Below are 23569 nucleotides of genomic sequence, written 5' to 3'. Positions count from 1 at the left end.
CTTGGGAAGCTTCATAGCTGGTATTTTCCAAAAAGGTTGCCAATCTCTCTTGTCTCTTTTTTAAAAGAGGAAAGAGGAAGTTTAAGTAATACCAAAGAGAATCTGAACTGAATTTCGAGTTTGGGCAATAAGCCTAGATAGCAGCTGAAATCAAGTTCTGATATGGGGAAGAGGGGAATTCAGTCTGGTGGGATTTCCAAGACCTACTGTCAAAAGTTTTCAACACAGTTATGCAGCATCCTCTGTTCTGAAGTCTGTCCATTGCAGAAGTACCATGCTGGAAAACCATCAGGAGGTCACAGATCATTCTGAAGAATCAACGTAATGACACGGGCTGATGACAGGTTGACATCTAAGGTCATGGACCATTTTTCTTTGGGGGATGCTTGCATAGAGCAGAAGAGTTACATCAGCAAAATGTCACTGAAAGCTGTCACCAAATTCAACAAACAAGGCAGAGGACTACTCGCTAATGCACCCTCATCCCACTAAACTGAGAATACTCGATGTCATTCATCAAGGCTAGAACTGAGTATTGGTTCTTTGTCTTAATGTAGATACACAAAGCCCTATAGGGAATGGCAGTGTCAGGCTTCTTCATAACTATAATATTTTGTATTTTCCCAACTATCTCTCTTCTTGAACAATTTTCACAAAATTCTAATGGTAGTACTTTTCACTTACCAATATCAATAAGCAGGATGGAAATGGAAAGTCACAAACCAACATGTGTAGCATGAAAAGACTGCTGTCTGCTTTTAAAAAAGTGTAATAAAAAATAATGATTGAGAAGAGTCACAGCAGTGGTAAGCAGCCCAGGACCTGAGTCAGAGATCCAAGATCCAGTCCTACCTCTCTTGCTTATATTTTGTATGAACTTAGGACACTGTTTAACACCTGAGCCTCAGTTAGTTTCTCCATTTAAAAAAAGAGAATAACTATATATGTCACTGAAGACACTATTAAAGTATACATGTAAAGTACTCAGTATAGTGCCTGATACATAAAACATTATGAAAATGCTAGCTTCTTTTATAATAATAATTATTATCATCACTAGTTATAATTAGGAAATGCTTCTCAAAAGTGATATATTTGGACTTAACTTGTATATCATCTGATCTGGAAGTATAATTAAGGGTATCTAATCCCTTCTGATTTCATGAGTCAAACAGAAAACCAAAACAAATTGAATCACTCAACTGGTGTATTTAGAATTGCTGATGATTATAGCATTCAAGAAAGTTAGTGAAACACGCAAATTGCAATTCAACTGTTCTTGAAAATCTCCAAAGTCAGTTTTCATTTGTCTAGTCTAACAGTGGGTAGGGCTTATTCATTAAAAAAAACACGTATATTTAAAAAATATGTATAAAAGCCTCCTTGAAAGGAACATTGAGTAAGGTGAACATAGAGGAGACAAGAAGGTATTGCTACAAGGAGGGTATTTCAATATCATTTGTGTTCCATCTTAGACAACAAGAATGTGTTCATCCCATTTGCACAGTGCTTTATGCTTTTCATGGAGTTATCACTGTATTGCCTTTTTATTTCATCTTTCTATCCCCAACACACACACACACACACACACACACACACACACACACACGGCATGTACATGGCAGCCTCTGTTCCTAGCACTGGTTCTCTTCTAAGTCCATCTACTATTAAAGCCTTCATGTGGGTGGAAGGGCAGGTATGGTGTTAGTCACAAGGTTTATGAAACCTTTCCAGAAGATTCATTTAAAGGATAATCTGATTAGCAAATTTTGAAAGGGGCTGGTATGCACATTTCATTTATCATTTAATTCAAAAAATTCCACAGCACAACTTGGACAAAGTCACTGGTATCAAAGGTCCTGATGTAGCATAATTTGTGTTGAATGTGTTGATTTTGACAGTGCTATAAACCAGGGAGACAGTTTACTGACAATTCTCTGCTACCAGATACCAACTCAGGCCTCTGTCCAGCTTTACATTGTCAACTTTCATGGAAACATGAGCAGTTACATAGCCTCAGAGGACGCTGAAGTTTGGACTGCAAAAGACGAGATGGACAGATTTCATATTTTCATTGCAGATTTTTTTTTTGCCTTTTCAAACTGCTGAGAATAGTTTTTTTTAAGGCAGGAAATGCAACTAGTGTTTGTTTCTAGCAGGGCTTCTGTTTTGAGATTTCTTCTTTGTAGAAGAAATGTGTTGCCCAGCTGTCTAGAATCCCAATCAGGATATGGTTTCAGCATGAAATATATTATAAGAATGATTTTAGCTGGTTATAAACAGGAACAAAAATGAAGCTGGGGCTATTTTATCTCAATTTTACCCACAGAAGTGGCACTCTCATTCTGTCCAATGGGACCAATCTGAATAAATAAGGTAAAGTTTAGTTCTGTGTTTTTTCCCAGGAAGGAAAGAAATTCCAAAAGATAAACATTCAATAGCAGAGTTGTTGAACTTCTCAGTTATAGAGATTCTGAGAAATAAGAATCATGGGGCAGCTTTCCTAACATACTACAATCCAAACTGGGTGGTTAAACCCAAGTAGAATTAATGGAGAGTTTAATGTTTGGCATTTTTAATGCTTCTACCTACTACACTTGTACACTGTTCAACAAATACTAATTAAGAAATCCCTTTTGGGAGGCCCTGAGATTTAATGCTAGTAATGGAGAAAATATAAGTACAATTCAAGTCTTAACCTTTTATGAAGATTTGTAGAAAAGATGGACATTTCAACCAGTATCCTATCATTTTTTTTATTCTGGGATTTTTTTAAAAATATTTCTGGAATATAAACACTAAGTAGATTTCATTATATTCTCTCCCCCCAAAATGGCATAAGATCTGTGGCATTAGATCTTATATTAGATGGAATTTTAGATGCTGGATATAAATACACTACTGTAAATTCAACCATCCAGTGTAATGGGAAACCAGAGACGAATCCCAGGCTTGAGGACTCTGGATGGAAAATGCTTACAGTCTGGATCTTGAAGAATAAGAATTCTACTAGGCAGGAAGCCTGTGTATGTGGATGAGAAAGAATAGGTGGAAGAACACTGAAAGCAAAGTGAAGAAAGCATGCAAAGGCATTATGAAATATAATGGTTGCAAATTTGGGAGTTGAGCTGAGGAGTGTAGTGTGAAATGCATAAAGATATCGTTCAGGGGCAGGGTGCCTACTTAGCATGTACTCGCCCTGGGATTGATCCCTGGCACCACCACCACCACCAAAATAAGTAAATAAGCAAATAAATAAAAGTACCACAAAGGCTTTTGAGGATCAGGGGATCCTCTGGTGCTGGCTAGTTGGAAGTTGGGTGCAAAGCCAGATTATGTCCATAGTTAATATTAAGGTTAACTCTTTGTGTTGGGTGTTATGTGGTTCTTGACAAACGTAAGGTGATATATTTCCATAACTCTAGTGTCATACAGAGTAGTGGAATTGAACCCAGGGTCTCCTGTATGCTAGGAAATTGCTCAAACAATTAGCTACATCCTCAGCCCTGCTTTCAAGTGTTAACAGTAATGAATAAGGTTGCTATATATATTTGTGTGTAGGTTTTTATGTGAATATTAGTTTTCAACTCATTTGGTAAATATCCGAGACAAATTGTTGGATCATATGATAAGAATGTATTTACTACCCAACTATGTTCCAAAGTGACTGCACCATTTTGCATTTCCATCAGAAATGAATGAGATTTTCTGTTGCTCTCCATCTTAGTCAGCATTTGGTGGTGCTTCAGATCATAGGTGTTCTAATAGGTGTGTAGGGGTATCTTGTTGTTTTAATTTGTAACTCTTTGACAACATACACATTTCCTAATTTTTCATCTTTGTCCTTATTGATTAAATATTTTTTCTTTTTTTTAATTAATTAATTTATTTTTTTATTGTTGGTTGTTCAAAACATTACATAGTTGATTAAATATTTTTCTAACATGATTTTTACTCTTGAATTTTCATCATTCATTCATTCTTCTATTCATCATATATATTATGTGTCTATTAGAAGCTGTAAATTTGGGGGGAGATATTTTCATTTTGGTTAAGATTCAGAATATAAATACAAATTTGAGCAATTATTTGCCAGTATAGTAGAACATATAGATATGTTGCATTCATTCTAGAGTCTTTCCTATTCCCATACTTTCTCCCTTCCCTTCATTCCCCTTTGTTTAGTTCAATGAAGTTCTAATGTGCTCCTCCCTTGTTGTGGGTTAGCATCTACATATCAGAGAGAACATTCTGCCTTTGGTTTTTGGGGGACTGGCTTATTTCAGTTAGCATGATAGTCTCCAGTTCCATTCATTTTCTGTCAAATGCCATAATTTTATTCTTCTTTATGACTGAGTAATATTCCATTGTGCATATATACCACATTTTCTTTATCCCATTTTTCTTTTTTTGATTATTCTTTTCCCAACTTTTATTTTGCCCTTTTCCACTTGGTATCTATTCCACATTAACTATTAATTTGTCTTTCTCTCTTTTCTATTTATCTACAAGTCAATGGTTATCTTTTACTTCTAGGGTGATAATTTAATAATTTCTTCAACTTTCCCTTTCTCCCTCCAAAGGTTTTATCATTATCTCTTCATAGTGCCCACAGTGCAGAGTCTGAAGATTTGTTAGAGATTACAGAGGAAAGGTCCAAATTAAAAATATCCTTTACCTTGGTTGACGATAAACCTTAACTTCTGGATTGTTGCCAGATTGCCACTAACTCGATATATTCCATCAGCATCTAGACCTGAAAATAAAAGGTTATGTTTTATATTAGCTTACATAAGAATCAAGATGATATGAAAAAGTAAATTTGAGAAGGAAGAGAGAAGTAAATCACCATCAAATCTCTCTTTCTCACAGATAAAACAAATTCCTGTGTCCTAACCTAAGCAATCTTCAACATTTTAATACCAATAAACTAATCATAAAATTAAGTGACAGTTAATCATCAAAACTTTTGACTCTAATTGAGCCGTAAAAGAGCTATAGATAACAAGGGATGACATAGCACATTTAAGATTTATTTAGAATAAAAATATAGGAATTAAACAAGAGGAATGAGAACCTCCAAGTATATGTATATTGTCTTCTGCTTTTGAACAGGTAAAATAAGTCCAGGTTTTTGTGAGTTTTTTTTCCCTGTTTTCTTCTCATCTTCCTAACTTCTTATCTTTTTCTTTTCTTCCTGCTCTCCCTCCTTTGTTTGTTCTTTCTTCATTCCAGTCCATTCTCTTTCTCTGGTACTGGGATTGAACCCAGTGCCTTGCACATGCAAAGCAAGTGCTCTACAACTGAGCTATACTCCTAGCCACCAGTCCATTCTCTTTTCCTTGTCACTATAGCATGACACACATTGATTGGTCTGATTATTTCAACTATAGAATAAAAATCATACTCAAATGTAAAATTTTACCATTTCAATGTGAGGTGTTCCCCAAAAGCTCATGTGTGAGCCAATGCAAGAAGACCTAGAGGCAAAATTATTGGGTTAGGAGTGAATTATTTAGCAGGTTAATCCCCTAACAGGATTGACTAAATGGTAACTGAAGGTGGGAGGGGTGTGGCTGGGGGGTGTGGCTTTGGGCTATATATTTTGAATCTGGCAAGTGGAGTCTCTCTTTGCTTACTGATCACCAGGTGAGAGTCTTCTCTCCACCAAACTCTTCTGCCATGATTTTCTGGCTTCTGTAGGCCCCTGAGGAATAGACTTGACTGTCTATGGACTGAGACATCTAAAACTGTAAGTCCCTAAATAAACATTTTCTCTTCTACAGTTGTTCTGGTTGGGTCTTTTAGTCACAGCAACAAAAAAGCTGACTAAAACATATAATTAGTTGAAAACTTATACTATACAATAGTAATGTGTTGTTACATTAAGGAGGAACCAATAAATAAAACCCTTGCCAAAATGGTGATTTTAATTTCAAATTATTATTAGAATTGGTCATCAAAATGAATTATCCTGGAAGTGGATATGGATATTCAACAACTTGTTTTAGACACACTTATTTATAGCATCTAGTTATTTTCATGACCTAGTTATCAGGAAGACTAAGAAACAGGAAAATTTTAAGAGAAACTCTTATTTGACACTATTATTGCCTGTAAGAAATGCTGATAATATAACTCTAATGTCAGGAGTATATATTCTTAGACGTCTCTAGACTCTTAAGAGGCCCTGATGAAATTCCCAGCCCATATAGGGGTCATTATCACACTTCCTGGGGAGGTGGCATAGCACCATGATTAATTATTGTGATTCACAGTAGTAAGCATTATATAAATTTGGAGAACTTACTGTCATTTAAGTAAATGTGTTCCCTTCAGATATTTTCCTCTTAATTTTTCTGAACATATAGCCAATGAGGAAAATATTTTGGAATTATTTAAAATCAACTTCATTGGACTTGTATAGTGTATAGAGAAAAGTTCATGATGCTGGAATTGGGGCCTTAGGGAATAGTTTTGCATCCACATGTAGTCAAACATCATTCAAAACCAAGAAAGGTGAACAATGTCCACTTACATGTCACCACAATCAGGTAAAAAACTAAAGTTTGATGAAATGCAAATTTCCCTAATTTTTTCCTATAGGTAATCAATTGTTTTGAAGGAATTTAGAGAAGAATGGTATTTTAGAAAATAGAGACATCAACGGACAGTATGGGTTTCTGTACTCTACAAGAGTAATCTTATATATGCAAGAAAAAAGAATCAGTTAAATTAGTTCTATTTAAGATAATGATTACAGATGAAAAGTCAATTAATATCTCTTACAATAAAGTGAAAAATTTGAATGCTTCTTTTTAAATTAATTTGCATTTTGGTAATTAGCTAAGCCATTATGTGAGGTCACTGATAAGTAAAATTATTTGAATTCTCATAATATTTTGTTGCAAATCAGTATCTTCTTAAACCCAATTTCAATTCATATATCCCTTTATATAAGGTATAAAATAAAGAGCATTTGTCATTTAAAACTAGGACTCATGCAATAGTACTTTAAATGCTATTAAAATTCAAGTAATTTAGAGTTGTAAACTAAATTTTCAGTATCCAAATTTTCAGTATCCAAAACCTGTATTTTTCTCTTACACAAATTTTAAATTACAAAATAAGAAGTACTCTCCTTAATCTTTATTAAATTTCAGGAGAGGTTTTTTTTTTCTTTTCAATAATCAAAAACATTTGAAAGAGTAGTGTGGATTGGATACATTACATATGAGCACTTGGAAAACACTATGCTGTTCAAAGAAAGCAACATCATCCTAAATTAATAACTGAATTTTCTTCTGGGATAGGAAAACGGAGCACTGGTGATGGAGACAAGGAGGGTCATTCCAACCTGTGCCACCACTGTGGGTATAGAGCTGAGTCACAGAGAAACTGCTTTGTGGCTTAAGATAGAAACCAGAAAGTAAGAGGAGTAAAGTAAAACATATTAGATGCAATATGAATCTAACTTGACACAACTTCCAAGCCCTTCAGATTCAGAGATATCAACACTATCCATCTTGTAAATGATAATCATCTCTGACATTAGTGGCTCCTGCTTTGAATAGCTCATGCTCCCTTTATCATGCTTTTTAAATTACATAAATAGAGTGAAAATGACAAAGTAGATATTAAAAAAGAGAGTATTACATTTTGCAAAATAATCTGGAACTTATCAGTGAATTTAAGCAATTATAAATTATATAGGTTCAGTCTTGACGTTGATTACCTTTTCCCTGAGTGTCTGACAAAATGGCAAACCCAAAGTCCTGGGAATGTTATCCAAATTACAATTCTTCACGTGTCGTCCTCTTTTTATTCCAAGAACTTTGAAAGTTATGCCAAACCAAACCAATGTAAATTGGTGGATTTGGACATCCTTTTCATGACCACATTATCCTTGCTGAACTAGAAACTACTTATTTTGGAAATATAATTAGACTTTGAACGATTTCTAAATGAGCAATGTCTTCAAGGTACCGACATTGTGCTTTGGTGAAGTTTGGAGACAAATTACTTTGAGAGTTACCTCTTTCAAGAAAATAATATGACTGTGAATGTTGACAGAAATTTTGCCTATTATGCTAAAAATACTCTGGGACACAAAAAATCTAAGTTATTTTACATTTTTTTCCCAGACTGTCATTAGCAGCATTAATGAAACATTCTCTGAAGAAATCCACATTCACCGAAATAGCATTTATCTGTTCATCATCAGCTGACTTTCTTATGTTTCAAAATAGTGTTTACCATTGGCAGAAATCACTGGGTGTTGCTGTAGGGGATTTTAAAAAGTCTTTCTCTCGTTTTTCTTTTGAAGAAGCTTAGACAGGATAGACACACAATTAGGAGTTATTAAACCAAATGGTGGTTGAAGCTCAGTGGAAAGAATGCAGCTGTCATAAGTAATTCCCACCATAAATCTTAGACACTTTCCAAAAAAAAATCTTAGAGACCAACACTGTGTGCAGAGTTGACTGGCTTATCTACCAATGGAGGGGCAGTTTTTTGACAATGCAAATGAGCATGATAAAAATAGTTGCACACCTTGGATTAGGCAGCATTCTTGGTAGTTTGAATTGATGGACACACCATGGAGATGTGGAGTTTGAGTCTGGTTGAAGCCTAATTGTATTTACTGATTCATGACAAAGTACATCTGAAACTCTTGAATATGCAAATGTGGCCTGGGAATTTTGCACAAACTGTCCCTTTCCTGAAATTTATGGTGATTCCTAATTCCTAGGAAGCCAGAGCTACCACAAGAGGAGTCATTCTCGCAATACTTTGGACGTCTGGATTTTTCCCCTGGCAAGGTCCACTGAGACTGCCCTGTATCTGCTGCACATTTCTTTCTCTTTTCTTCCAAAATCCTGCTTGAGTTCAGAGCTAAATATCAGGAGTAACTTTTGTGCCATTCAGACCTATTCCTTCTCTAAATAGAAGTGTTTCCAAACACTTATTTCTGATTAATCAGTTCATACACTTAAAATTCAATTGAAAGTACAAGATAGAATTTATGACTCTACATTTCATTGCATACAATGGCTGCAATTTAGGCTGTATCTTTGTGCCAGCTTTATTTAGTAATTGCTAATTTTTGGTGAGATTCTCATCCTTCAACAGCCATACCATTTCTTGAAAATGATTACCATAGGAAAGAATTGTCATAATTCTGTTCATCAAACAAGAATGCTTTTATTCTATAGAATACCTGTGTAACTTTATAACAATTGTTGAAAGTAATTTTTTTTTATCATAGGGACAATATTTTTCCATGCTACATAGAAGAATACCCAATGATAATGAACTACTTGCCCCAACCTGCTTTTCCCAAAACAGTTATTGGTAACAGTTCTGTTTGTACTTTCTTTGTTGTTGCTCATTTATGATAATGTGTCATATTTCTGTATATTAATTTATTCACTTTGAATGGTATTTATTGACCTATCAGTAAAGATAAAGAGCTTGGTGCATTCATAATTTTTACCACTTATTTATGTACTTTCTTTGTTTTCATTATTAGTTACATCTGTCTATTTCCATTTCAATATATCAAATTACCTTGGTGCTATAAGAAAGAAATTAATACATTTATTTTTCCTCTTTCTCCTCTACCACTTCCTATGTTATTATTATTTATAATCTATAATTATGTTATCATTTTACATATTATCAACATTTATATTTTATTTGTACTTTATAAATGCTTTGTGACTTATCTATGTGTTTATTTTAGTCATTATTTTTTAAAAGGAGTGTAAGTGGGTTCAACATTAAAATTTTGTTTCCTAAAGATCTCCCAAAGTTAAAATCTAATATATCCTCTTCTTCCTTTCTTGGCTTCTTCATTTCCTCAAATTAAATACTATCTGATAAAATATAAATGTTCTATGCTACATTTACTGTCCAAACCAGTCATCAGTGTACACATATGATGCTACTGAGCACATGAAATGTGGTTAATGCCACAGAGTAACAGAATTTTATTTAGGTTGCATAATGGAACCACATGTGGCAAGGAAATGCCATATTTGACAGTACAGGTCTAGGTAAGAGTCAACTGGAAATATTTTCTTACATTCCACTGTCATTTGTTCTTGGACTTATTTATTTTTAATTTTTTTTAGTTGTTTATGGCAGTGCCTAGAATCGAACCTAGTGCTTCACACATGCTAGGCAAGCACTCTACCACTGAACCACAACCTGAGCTTGGATTTATTTTTTTAAGAATTTTTTTTGTTCATAAAAGTAAACTATTGGTAATCTTCCTTATTTCTCCTATCTTAACAACTGTTTTCCTTTCCTTTTTAATTGACTGTTGATTCAAATATTTATTTGGGTCTCAAAATCTTTTACTTTCCTAACTTTGAAATATAAATGTTCCATCATTTTATAGCACCCCTGCTGTTAAATCTGATGTCAAATTGACTCTAGATGCTTTTCAGGTAAATTGCTTTATCTCTCGGGGATTAAAAAAATTATCTTTAAAATTGTAGCAGTAAAAGGTTACTCAGAAATGTTCTACATGTGGGCTGGGGCTGGGGCTCAGTGGTAGAGTGCCTGCCTTGCACATGTGAGGCACTGGGTTCGATCCTCAGCACCACATAAAAATAAATAAATAAAGATATTGTGTCCATCTATAACCAAAAAAATATTTTAAAAAATGTCTACCTGTGGGTCATTTTAATCAGAAAGTAATTTCTTATATTGCTGACATATGTTTCCATCTATTGCATCTCTTCTCTATGTTTAGAATTTCTTTAGGATGGGTACTGATTAAACACCAGTTATCCTTATGATTGAAAGATAAAATTAATTAGAATAAACAACAGTCATACATAAAAGCATACTTAATCTGTAAATCTGAAATCCACCAAAATTTGAAACTGTTTTTGAGTGCCAATGTGACACCACCAGTGTAAAATTCCACAACATGAAACTTCATAACTTCATTTTTATAAAATTGTTTAAAGTATTGTATGAAATTACCTTCAGGTTGTATGCACAGGTATATATAAGACATAATTGCATTTTATATTTAGAGTTGGGTCCCTTCCCTCAAGATATTTCATTATGCATATGCAAATATTCCAAAATCCAAAAAAAAAAAAAATCTGAGATCTGAAACATTTCTGGTCCCAGGAATTTTAAATAAGGATACTCAACCTGTATTTGTACCAAACTTTTTTCTCCAACGGCTTCATCTTAAATGAGAAGGCTGAGTAAGGGCTTGTTGTAGGATGAATAAATGGTGATTATTTAACAGGCTAGCAGTCTACCTACGAAGTAAGTAGAACTTCACTCTGGGTATGCAGTACTATAACTACTGTGCTGGATAAAGCTCTCTAACTGTTGTAGAGGACCTTGCTCTTAGATATCTGTCACTTTGCCTTTTCCCTCATAGAACATGTCTGTAAGCTCATGTGTCTACTGCAGGTACTTCGAAGAGTGGAAAAAAAAAAAGTCAGAGATCCAGATCTTCCAATAGTTAGATCCCATTATTTAGTGAATTACTTTTACTTAACTGACTTCTTGCCAATTTCTGCTTTTTATTTGTTGACTCCAAGTTTGGATATTCCCTAGAACATCCCTGAAAAGAATTGTGCCTAATTATGGTGTCTGGGAATGGTGTTCTTCTGCTTTTATTTCTCTAGCTGTTTGATCCCATCTGCTCTTTGTCTTCCTGGAATTTCTACCATTTCTGGTCTGGTCTGTTGATAGCACATTTTCTCCTTTCAGCATCCTGTTCTTTATTTCTTTTCTTTTTTGGGGGGTGGGGTGGGGGGTGTTTTTAGGGATTGAACCCAAGACCTTGTGAATACTAAGCAAGCACTCTACCATTGAGTTGCATCCCTAGTTCCTAAATATCTTTTTTATTGTTTCATTGAAATTTTTTCTGAGTAAAGAAAATAAGATATGTTTTCTCAGTTTGCCAACTTGAATAGTAGGCCAACATCATCGTTTTACAAGGTATATCCTTAATGTTGAAAACAAAGTTTAATTAGATTGTTGACATGCTGCTGCAAAAGAATTTTTATTGGTGCATGGGATATAAATGATAAGAATGAAGGTATAAATATTTAAAATACTCATTATGTGACTTTAACGTTGGGAGACTATGCTAATATATGGTTTAATTTCAGTGTACTCCTCATATCCTTTTATTTTTTATTATTCTTATACTGTGTTTATGTAAATCCTACTGTCATTTATACTTTTAAAAATTTATCTTTACTACTAAAATTGTTTGTTTTTATCTTATATTTCATGAATGCTTTCAATTGTCATTTCTTTCTTTTCTTTTTAAAAATTTTTTAAAAATTTTAATTTGTTATACAAAACAGCAGAATGCATTACAATTCATATTGCACATATAGAGCAGAATTTTTCATATCTCTGGTTGTACACAAAGTAGAGTCACCCTATTCATGTCTTCATACTTGTACTTAAGGTAATGCTATCCATCTCATTCCACTGTCTTTCCTACCCCGTGCCGCCTCCCTCCCCTTTGTCCTATCTAGAGTTCATCTAATCCTCCAATACAACCCCCCTCCCCCCGCCAAGAATACAAACAACAATATTTGTTGGTGAAGATGTGGGGGGAAAAGGCACACTCTTTCTCCTTCCTCCCTTCCTCTCCCTCCTCCTCTTCCTCCTCCTCATTCCCCTTCTTCTCCTCTTCCTCCTCTTCCTCATCCCCCTTCTCCTCCTCTTTCTCCTCTTCTTCATCCCCCTTCTTCTCTTCCTCCTCCTCATCCCCCTCCTTCCCCTCCTCCTCCTCTTCATCCTCCTTCTCCCCCCTCCTCCTCCTACTTTTTTTTTTTGGTATTTTGTCCTATCTTTCTTATGTCTCTGTTATAAGTCCCTGTTTCTTACAAACAATTACTGCAAAACATTTTTCTTCTTTGAATGTCATAACAAAATATTTACCTTCAATTTTTCCTTCACTACTTTTGTTTGATTTGTATAAGGTCATTATATAAGTTTTCACTGGTTCATTTTTATTATTCATTTCTGAAGAAATGAGTTTTTCATCTATTATTTAAAAGGCTAAATTTATATGGAAAGAAGAATTTTTGTCTCTTAAGATATGGAACAGATAAATATTTGTTGCTAAATTTCAAAAATAAAAGGGTGAAAAGAGGTTATTAAGAAAAGGAAACCTTTTCTTTTTTATTTTGTGGGAAGATGGCTTAGAATCTATGACACTGATAAATGAACCATTATTTTATATTTTTCATATAGTCACTGTCCTGGGTGAATCCCAGGTTTAAATTATAATATAATTTAAAAGTGAAAGCACATACAATACAAGCAACAGTATGTGGGACTAATGAAGAAAATGGTGTCAAGCTTAGACTTTCTTGAATCAGAAAGCAAACTCTTCAACGACATTTTATCCAGCACTGAGTAATGAGGATCACCATCAGATGATTTCTTCTACCTTCTATCTCACTATCAGTTCAATCTGTTAGTACTAGGAAAAAAATAATTAAATATCTTAACCCAAAATACATATTTATTTATTATTATTTATCACATTGTTGTTCTGCCCAATATTGACCTCTTAATCAACCTTATCCTATTTGGACACCTGGGAAGACAGGGTACTCATACTGCTCCAAACTTAAAATGGGTAGAATAAAATGACATGATAGCCTGAATGTTAGGAGTGTTACTCATTTTTGTTTTCTTGTTGATTCTGCACTGTACCACTTAAACCTTAAAAAAGGTCTTTGAAATGGTATTTGGGAAAGTGAGAGTTAGCAGGGTTGTCTATTTTAGAGATACAGGGTTGGGAAAAATCTTGGAAAATCATTTATTGCATTACTTGTCTAGTTTCTCATCTCACTAGTTCTTTTTAAGTGGAATATAGGACATTCTTAAGTAAAAAAGAATATTATAATTTTTACCCAGAAAATAAAAGCCATCCATACTCAATGGATACATAAAAGATAAGTCACTACCATTCCATGCAACAGGAATTCCCCCCTCGTATTTATATGTCATTCTTGCCACAGCATCTCATTACTTTTCTCATAATTGAAGATACTTATCCACTTTTCTATACTGTTGAGGTCCATAAATGTGGACAGAAATATATGAAAGGTTCTGTTGCATGTTTCTATTTGCTGTTATTCCTTTTATGACTCAGGAATGTTTTTTTTTTTTTTCATGTCAACTTCATACATTTCATTCAATTCATGTTCCATTTAGACTTACTATTTGGCCAAGAAAGATATCTTTTAATATCTTTCCTTTTAATTTATAGATTACTAACTGTAGTTGAATCAGGGAAAATGTCCCAAAGTAGCTAATGGTATTTAGACTGAAGCCATTTGTATGTCCTGTTTAACATCTGAGTAAAGTGAAATCATAAGCAAAGGATGATATCCCATGTGTAGACACTCATTTCTTATATATTGGTTCTTACATTTCTGTCTAAGCAAAGAATTTGGGACCTACAAGATAGTAGACATAAATATGATTTAAGAATTATGTAAATCTTAGGATCATTCTGGAAATAGCTAAAGATTAGAAAGATTTCAGAGGGGCTCTGAGTTTGATTATAAAATATCAGTAGGAAAGAACTAGTATCTGTGGTTGGATAAGACCAAAGATGACCAATGATTTCTGGAAAATGGGAAAAAAAGGGTACCTATAGTTTTTGACAAATTATCTTATTATTTTCCCTACCTTTTGTAAAAATCTTGGCTGATGACTTTGGTTATCATTTAGCAAGAGCCTGTTGTCTTGTAGAGCTTTATGTAGCTAGGAGATACTGGACTTTGAGGATGCATTTCCATCATATCATTCTTTTTGTTTCTTTTATGTTTGAGTTTTACTGGTATGCTATGCTGTAATCATGCTAACGTAAATATCATTCCTTTAAAATTGTAACTTCCCTAGTGTGTTTCATTAAAATAAATAAAAATAACAAGAACAAAGAGCCTAATTTATTCTGGCAATTTGCAAGCAAATATGCCAGCCTAACCTGAGGTCTACATAGCAGTAGGGTAGCCACAGCAGGTTCAAGGAGAGTAACCAGCTTTGCAAGATACCATTTCTATGAAGAGCTGGGAGTCTAGGGAGGAGTATTCTGAACTTCATGCACATGCATATTTTTTCTTTGTAAAATTCTAGCAATAGACAACTTCATAAGTTAAAGACATGAAATAAAGGGCTCACTAACACAAACAAGAAGAAAACACTGAAAAATGGCTTCTTTTGTGAAGAAGTCATAAGACTAATATAAAGTCTAGCTTTTGATCCATCATACTTGAAATAGGTATTGATTTAAAATTCATATATTTGCTGTCATTCTTTTCAATCCCTCTACCCCTATTTTCCCTTACATCTAAACAAAGTGACCTCATTGTTTTCCATTGGACTTTTTTTTTTTTTTTAAACATTGGCTGGGATGATTGAGATTCAGGAATGTGGGAAAATGGATTCCCAAACCACGTCCCTCCCCTTTCATTCTGAACTGTAATTTTTGGCTTGGCTTGAATCACAGTCATCACATTTCAGCCTGAATCTCTCTGTAAAGTGATCTTTCTTAAACATTTCTCTCACTCATCAAGGGATCAGAAACAAAGCCATTCTAGCCTTTCAGCAAAACACTTACAAGCAGCTTTTATGGAGAAGTTGCAAGAGCTAAATTTCCTCTAAAAGTGTTTGAAAAGTGAACATTTTCAGTGCCTTGCTGTCCTTTTTGTGAATCTTGTCATCTGTATGCCATGAGCTCCAGCAGCTATTTTAATCTGTTTTTGTTTGCAATCCATTTGGTGTCCACCCAAGGAAATGCAGGTGATTCTAATTAACTTACTGCTGAAGATGTAGGAAAAATATCTCAATTGTGTTGTACAGAATTATACACTTAAAACCTTTCTTCTATTATTTATAACACATTATTAATGAAAATGATTATATGAATATATTTACCACCTAATTCATTGCTGTTCCTTTTTTTAAAAAAATCAATGAGGCTTATGGCACAAGAAAAAGCCACACACATACACAAGTACACAGACACAATACAGACCCCAGCAATGCTTGCCAAGTTTTATTTAACAAGAGTAGCAACTTAAAAATAACATTATTTTTACTTTGTGCAACATAGTTTAATATCTGAAATAACCCTGTTCCAATAAAAACCTATTGAAATACTCTCAGGCCTAACTCTGCCCTGAAGGTAAAAGTGATTAATTGAAAGATTTTGGCAGATCTCCGCTCACCACCAGGGCAGTTTAATTTAGAACACATTCAACCATTTCTCAGTGTCTCTGTATTGGTAGACATAACTTTTGATCTTCTTTGGGGAGGTGCTTCTAATTCAGACGCTTTGGCTAACCACTTCCTGGAGGGTTTTGATGGCTGTCTCTGCTAAGCTTTCAGGTGAGAGAGAACTTACTGGCACTGATGCCTAAAGTGGGTTAGTATAGTAAATCCTAGGCACAAAGGTGACATATTTCTACAAGACTATTTCAGCATACCAAGCACCAGCAAACTCTTATTAGATCATAGACCAGAGTGTTCTGTTCAACTTTTTATACTCTCCCAAACTTCTGAGAAATCCCTAGTGTCATTAGTCTCATTTCTAGTCAAAGGTGAAGAAGCACCTAATCATGACAGTGGAGACGGCTAATGCATATGAAGTTCCTATTTTCAGAAAATATGAATAGGATTATCACTTTCTTTTAGAGAATACAGGAGAGACTACCCCAAGGGTGTTAATATTTCTGCTATACCGAAAGATGGGTCTGGGGCACATTTATTCCTGTTTGTAAATGGAACTATGTTAAATTTTGGTTCAATGGAAGGACAGATAAATTCTAATATATACTAGATGGAAACTCCTTGAGTTGGTGAACTCTATCCATGTAATTTGACAATGTAATTTGACAAACATGAATTTCAATCAAAAAATTTTCCATGTAATTTGACAAATATTGATTAAGCTCTTATTATGTAGCAACAGAATGCTAGGCATTAGAGATATATAACAATAAACACAATATGCACAAGCCCCAGTTGCATACACACACACACACACACATATATATACACACACATATATATACACACACATATGGATGTATAGGTACATAATATTTATATGTATGTATATTTATATTTAAATATATGTACAATACATATGTAATTATGTCACATGCATACATATATATGATATGCATAGAAATATTAAAAGTGATTATGCTAGGTTTTTAAAAAGTATTTTACAATATATGTGTATCTGTTTATATATAGTGCACATACATATATAAACAGATATATTATTCTTATGAACAAACAATAACAATGGTATTTGTTTTATTACTAAGATATTACTCCATGAATTATATTTCTCTGTTTTGAGATAAGCTTATGGGTTTTTATTCCCATAGACCCACTTGAAAAATATTTGAAAAGTATCATTAATGTATTCAATGTCCTTTAATGTATATATTTTTTAAATTTTAATTGATTTTTAAAAAATAAATGACAGCAGAATGCATTACAATTCTTATTAAAGATATACACACAATATTTTTTATGTCTGGTTGTATATAAAGTATGTTCACACCAATTTGTGTCTTCATACATGTACTTTGGATAATGCTGTTCATCACATTCTACCATCCTTGCTAACCCCCTGCCCCCTCCCTCCCCTCTCACCCCGATGTTCTATCTAGAGTTCGCCTATTCCTCCCATGCTCCCTCTCCTCAATGTCTATTTTGTATCCCTAAATTAACTAAAATATGCTTTGAGAACCAAGAGATAAGGTTCAGAATCTTCATAGTATACATAGTAGACGTTTCCAAATATAAGTACTTTATGACCTATATCACTATTTGGCTCATTAGGCTCAGATTTGCAGATATAAGTATAAGGTTTCTGGAATAGAGCTGGAAAGACATGATCATTTTCCCACTCAGAAGCTCTGACACTCCCTGTACAATAGTTTCTATTGACATTCATGATTTTATGACTCACACAAAAAGAAATCTACAGATAAAAGCCAAGAGGTAGCATGAATACTGGCTTTCTTAATTTCTGCTATCAAACTGTAACTAGAAAGATTAGGCAAAGCTTTCTGTTAGTGGTCAAGGAAAGCCCTATCTTTAGCTTCTTTCCTGATTATGTGAGGGCTTTTAACCATCTAGCAAGAAATTGCATACACTCTGGTTAATCAAAACACTACTTATTGATTTTTAAAAAAGCATTCCAATACCAATTGTTTCCTTATTTAAACTCATCTAGCCATAGTGTAATATAAATCAGATTTCCTGCTTCTGGATGGTTTTGTCACACATGTCTATGTTGAAAGTGTTATTGGAATATATTGGTGTGATATATATATATATATATATATATCTCCACATACATACACAAACACACATATTTGGTATCAATCATTTCTTTCTGATGTGTTGTCATTGAAAGATGATACATTAAATTAAGATGTTTTACATAGGTTGATGCTCCTCTTTATAGTATGATGCAGTGTCTCTTAACATATATGATTTTCTAAATGCTGAGAAATAAGTAACAAACACACCTGTATGAAAATTAAATAAGGAATATCTTAATCTCCTAATTTTCTCCCTGTGCTAGTACCATTTGTGTTTTTGTTTTTGTTTTGTTTTGTTTTTGGTACTGAGGAGTGAATTCAGGGGCGCTTAACCACTTAGCTATATCCCTATCCTTTTTTTTTTTTTTTTTGTATTTTATTTAGAGACAGGGTCTCACTAAGTTGTTGAGGCTGGCACTGAACTCACAATCCTCCTGCATCAGCCTCCCAAGCAGCTAGGATTATAGGTGTGGGTCACCACACTCAGCCACCATTTGAGTTTTGATAGTAATATTAGAAAATCTATAATTAGTCACCATAGCTGACCCTGAAGTACTGTAGAAGATAGAAGTGAAAGTCCATCAATTTACAAATCTGGATTTTATGCCATTAGTCACCAATGTAAGTCTTAAGTTTAATCACAGAAGATATCTCTATATCTCTATCTCTATCTCTATATCTCTATATCTATATCATCTATATCTATATCTATATCTATATATATCTATCTTGTCTTTAGAAGTTTGGGGAAGATAATTTTGTCTTAAAATATTTGTTTCACACAGGTTTGCTTATGCCTAAAATTCTGCAGTTAGAATTTTATCCCCCCGTCTTGAAATCCTATGAAGGCATTTCACATCAAACAATAATTCATACTTCAGTGTGGGTTATCTACTAAACCCTCTACGGAGAGCACACTTTATCTAAAAGAAAGGTGAATATAGTAAGAGTTAATGTATAGGATATGAGAGAGAAATAATGGAGAATAAAGGGTCAAGGACAGTAAAAATTAGCACAAGAACACAGAGAGAAATATGGCATACCATATCAGCTTTAACCTAATTGAAAAGAGTGGTTGACATTACCCAAAGACTCCCTGCCTGGATTATTTGCTATTTTCAGATATACCAAGTTACAGGGAAAAGAAATATTACTACTGTACTTATAGATTTGGAAGAAAGGAGACACATTTTTCACATTTGACTAAGTACAATTAATTTTTAAACATGATTTATTCTTACCATCATAATATTTTCCCCATCATATGAAAATTGTAAAAAGTAATCTATCTTCAGGGATGACTTGTATAATGATTTTTCTTCCAGGTGAAGAAAATCTTTCAGATTTTTACATCCATATAGGTCTTTTTTCTACAGATTGAAATGTACTCCCTTGGAATCATGAGATCTTTGATTAATTCCTTTCTCCTCTCTAGTGGTGACTGCAGAGAACACAGCCTTGGTGCTTCTTCCACTGTGTAACTCTCCTGTGACTTCACCATATGAGGAGGTGTTTGTGTATAGATCCCCGACTTCATCCAGCACCTCCATTCTCTCCAGTGACCTTAAGTTCCCCCAAGTAACTAAGCCTAAGATTCACTGGCCTCAGCTAGAGACTCATAGCCCTAAACGTTGACAAACTTGTGAACTCCTAGATTTCTAACCTACTGTTAACTTTTCAAACAAATCTTGATAAAGGTTATCATACATAGAAACAAATGCTTTTCTACTAATTCATTGGCCAGGATGATAAGAGAAAATATTGACTTTACTTCACCCAAGATAAGGGCAAATACTACAAGCAAAACTCCTTGAAAGGAGAAGGATACCAAGCCTGGGAACACAACATGATTTTAAAAGTATCAGTATGACTCTCTTTCCCTTTTTTGCCTTACCAGACAAAACAATAAAATTCTTTCTGATGCTTGAAAATAATGTAATAGGAGACAAAGCCATTTATTGCTAAATTATTGATACCCTTTAAAGCAGCTGTGCTCAAGGTAATACTCAGAGGAGTGATAAGGATGTCTGAACTTCAAGCTAAAGTATAAATGCTATTCCTGAGGCAGGTTTGCCCAAAGGAGGGTATTAGAGGTCAGATGGAGGTTCAAGGTGACATCATGGAGTGATGTAGTCATCCCACAAAGAAAAAGAAGGAGAAAGACTGATGCATTGTTTTTGTTCAGATTACTCCTTGGAACTGAAATGCTATTACCTGCTGACATTAGTTATGAAATCCTGTTCTAAAAATGAAACTAATAATTTATTATTCAACAAGTGAAAAGTGTCCCCCCTGCCCATCCTGTCAAACAGGATAATGATGGTAATGATCCAGGACTTTGGGTATAAGGACCTGTTTTCATCCTAGACAAAAGATGACTTTTGAATGCTTTCCAAAATTAAATGGTTGTTCATAAACTTATATTTCTGTGCAATCTCCAGTAATTTTAGTTAAACAGGAATACCATGACTGTTTATTTTCTTGCTTTTTTGGGGGTCCATAATGGAATATATGAGAATTCATTTAAAATATGGAATTTGAATAATTGCTTTAAAATATTTCTCCTTTATGAAAAGCATTGCTGGTTTGTCCTTGGGATTTAGAAGCAACATCTTTTGCACATTTAAAGTTAACCTTTTTAAGTCTGTAAAGACATAGGAAAATATGGTCAAACTCAATTTTACTGATCTGTGATCCTGTTTCAGAGTTCCTGGTTATTATTATTTTTTTCTGGTTATTACTATTTGAACATGGCACTCCGTTTCAGTTGGCTCCTTAGAAATCTACAGTCTGTCTATAAAGCAACAATCAGTCAGGAAGCACTGATTTCCAGTATTAATACAGTTTCTATCCTTATAAATTTCCTACTTATGTACCATTTTCCATTAGTTTATCTAGGAAGACAAATTGTTTTATGTGTTCCCATCCATAAAAAGCTTGGGGAAAGAAGCCTTTTCAGTGGGAAAAGAATTTGAGTGGAAAACATGGACATACATATATCAGACCAAGGATTAAAAGATGAACATTATACGTGAGGAAACATTATAAGAAGATTTCACTATATTAGTTTTTCCAAGTCAGCGTTCCAAGTCAGTCTTGGATTATGTGTGAAAAGTAAGAACTTTATACAGTAACAGGTGCTGGCAGGAAACCCCCATTAAAGCTTATGGAAGTTCTGCCTGTAAAGTCTTGGCATCTGAGAAAATTCTCTCATAAGAATGTATTATGCATCAGACTTTTCTCACTAGAAAAACAATGTGAGTCTGTGACTACTTAACAATATTCCCAGTCACTATGTTGTTAACACTATCCCTCTGTGATGACATCTTTGCTGACCCTGGGTTGTATATGAAGTATACATCAGCCTTCATTTCAACACTGTGAATGTGTACTGTCTTCTGTAGAGACAATAGAGATGTTGATCTACCATCTGTCTGCCCCAGTCAAAGCATAAACTGAAAGCAATTTTTCCAGTGGGGGGTCAATGGATTTACATTAATCCATCCACATTCCAAAGATTGACTCTTTATAGGAAAGATTAAAGACATTTACACGATTTTTTTGGAGTTAGGACTATTGGATAGTAATTAATGTAAGTTCAGCTAGCACATTTTTATGGAAAGCACTGGAATTATGTCTAGCACATAGTGTGAGCTTAATAAATGTTATCTTTGTTTTCTTTACATAAATTGTCCCATGTGTGTATGTCCACATTTTCAAAGTCTAACTGTATAATTCTTTGAACCTATAAGAATAGGTTACCTTAAAGTTAATAGGTAAGGCCTCTTTCTCTGCTAGTTTAATTCTCCAGTCTACTAATTCTATACATTAAAATACTCTTTTACTAGACAGGATGGGACATGTTGGTAATCCTAGCCATTTGGTAGGAAGAGACAAAAAGATCACAAGTTTGAGACCAGCCTGAGAAATTCAGAGAGACCCTATCTCAAAATAAAATTTTAGAAAGGGGTGGGTATGTAACTCAGTATTAGTGTTTACCTAGCATGGTTGAGGTCTTGGGTTCAAACCCCAATACTGAAAAATAAACCTTTTATGAAATTTGCCTGTTGTACACAACTGAAAAAAATTTAAATCCTGACTTTATCTTATAAAATACTTATGAGAAATTTGATTGAAATCCAAGGGTTAATTTGGATTTAAAACACTTATCAAGTTAAGGGCTGAGATGAAAATTTAGATCACAAGTGAATGCTAGAAAAATCACACCAAAAATGATTGAGAACCAGTATATATCCAAATGTATGTATCTATATCTAAGTTTGTAGTGATACTGTGGATTAAACATTATTAAATATTACCATCTTACATTTTATTACACAAAATTACATTTGTATTTATGATTTTAGGTATGCTTTTCACATATCCTTGAATATATCTTAGTAGAAGTCCTCAGTTAGGATAATAAAACCACCTCTAGAACAGAGAACACACACATACATATGCGTGCACATGCACACCAACATCAACCCAGGCAAGATGCCAAATGCAGTTTCTGTGAGGCAGGTTTGCTTTAGGGCAATAGCAAACTAGCTCACCACCCCACTGCACTGTCCAGTCCTCACCACATGGTTCTTTGCTATATCCTTAACTTCCCCTCCTACAGTGAAGGAACATTTCTTTAGACTGTTTTACTGCCAATGCATTTTTACTTTGTATGATGAAATGAAGTAAGAGACTGCTTTCATTAGAGAGGTACACAGAGCATTAATTAAATTTGCCGATGATACTAAATTGGGAAGAACTGTGGACATCTGTGAAGACAAAAGAATCGTACGAATGGACTTAAAGAGTTTAGAAATACGAGCAGGAAATAATAAAATGAGATTCAGCCTTAAATAATGCAAGCTAATACATTTGGGAAAAGATAATCAGAAACATGGCTATGCAGTGGATGGTGGAAGCCTGGAAAGTGGCAATGGCAAAAGAGACCTAGGGGGTGATAATTGGAAAAATTATACATAAACTTACAGAGAAGTAGGCACTATGCCTAGAGGGTTTTATATATATAAAAGCATAATTTGTTTGAACCAGAAAGATGATAGTGCTATTCTTTAGACACTGGTATATCTTAAAAGCATCAAATTTGGCTTTACTTAGTTGAATCCCTAAGGTATATGAGACAATTTAACACTATTTGCTGAGAGACTGTTTTCTCCCTATTAAGGATGAGGAAAGTATATTTT

General features: G+C 34.1%; 1 protein-coding gene across 1 annotated transcript in view; it reads right to left on the bottom strand.

Annotated features, from left to right (window-relative positions):
- Positions 1-23569, bottom strand: part of ARHGAP15 (Rho GTPase activating protein 15) — a 616251-nt gene that overhangs the window by 194488 nt on the left and 398194 nt on the right. The window contains exon 11 of the mRNA XM_081262361.1: positions 4679-4756. Coding sequence (XP_081118487.1) covers positions 4679-4756 — 78 coding nt within the window. The remainder of the gene's footprint in view (positions 1-4678; positions 4757-23569) is intronic.

Source organism: Spermophilus citellus, assembly GCF_964194105.1.
Source record: "Spermophilus citellus genome assembly, chromosome: 11".
Taxonomy (NCBI): Eukaryota; Metazoa; Chordata; class Mammalia; order Rodentia; family Sciuridae; genus Spermophilus; species Spermophilus citellus.
This window is presented reverse-complemented; position numbering and strand designations above follow the sequence as displayed.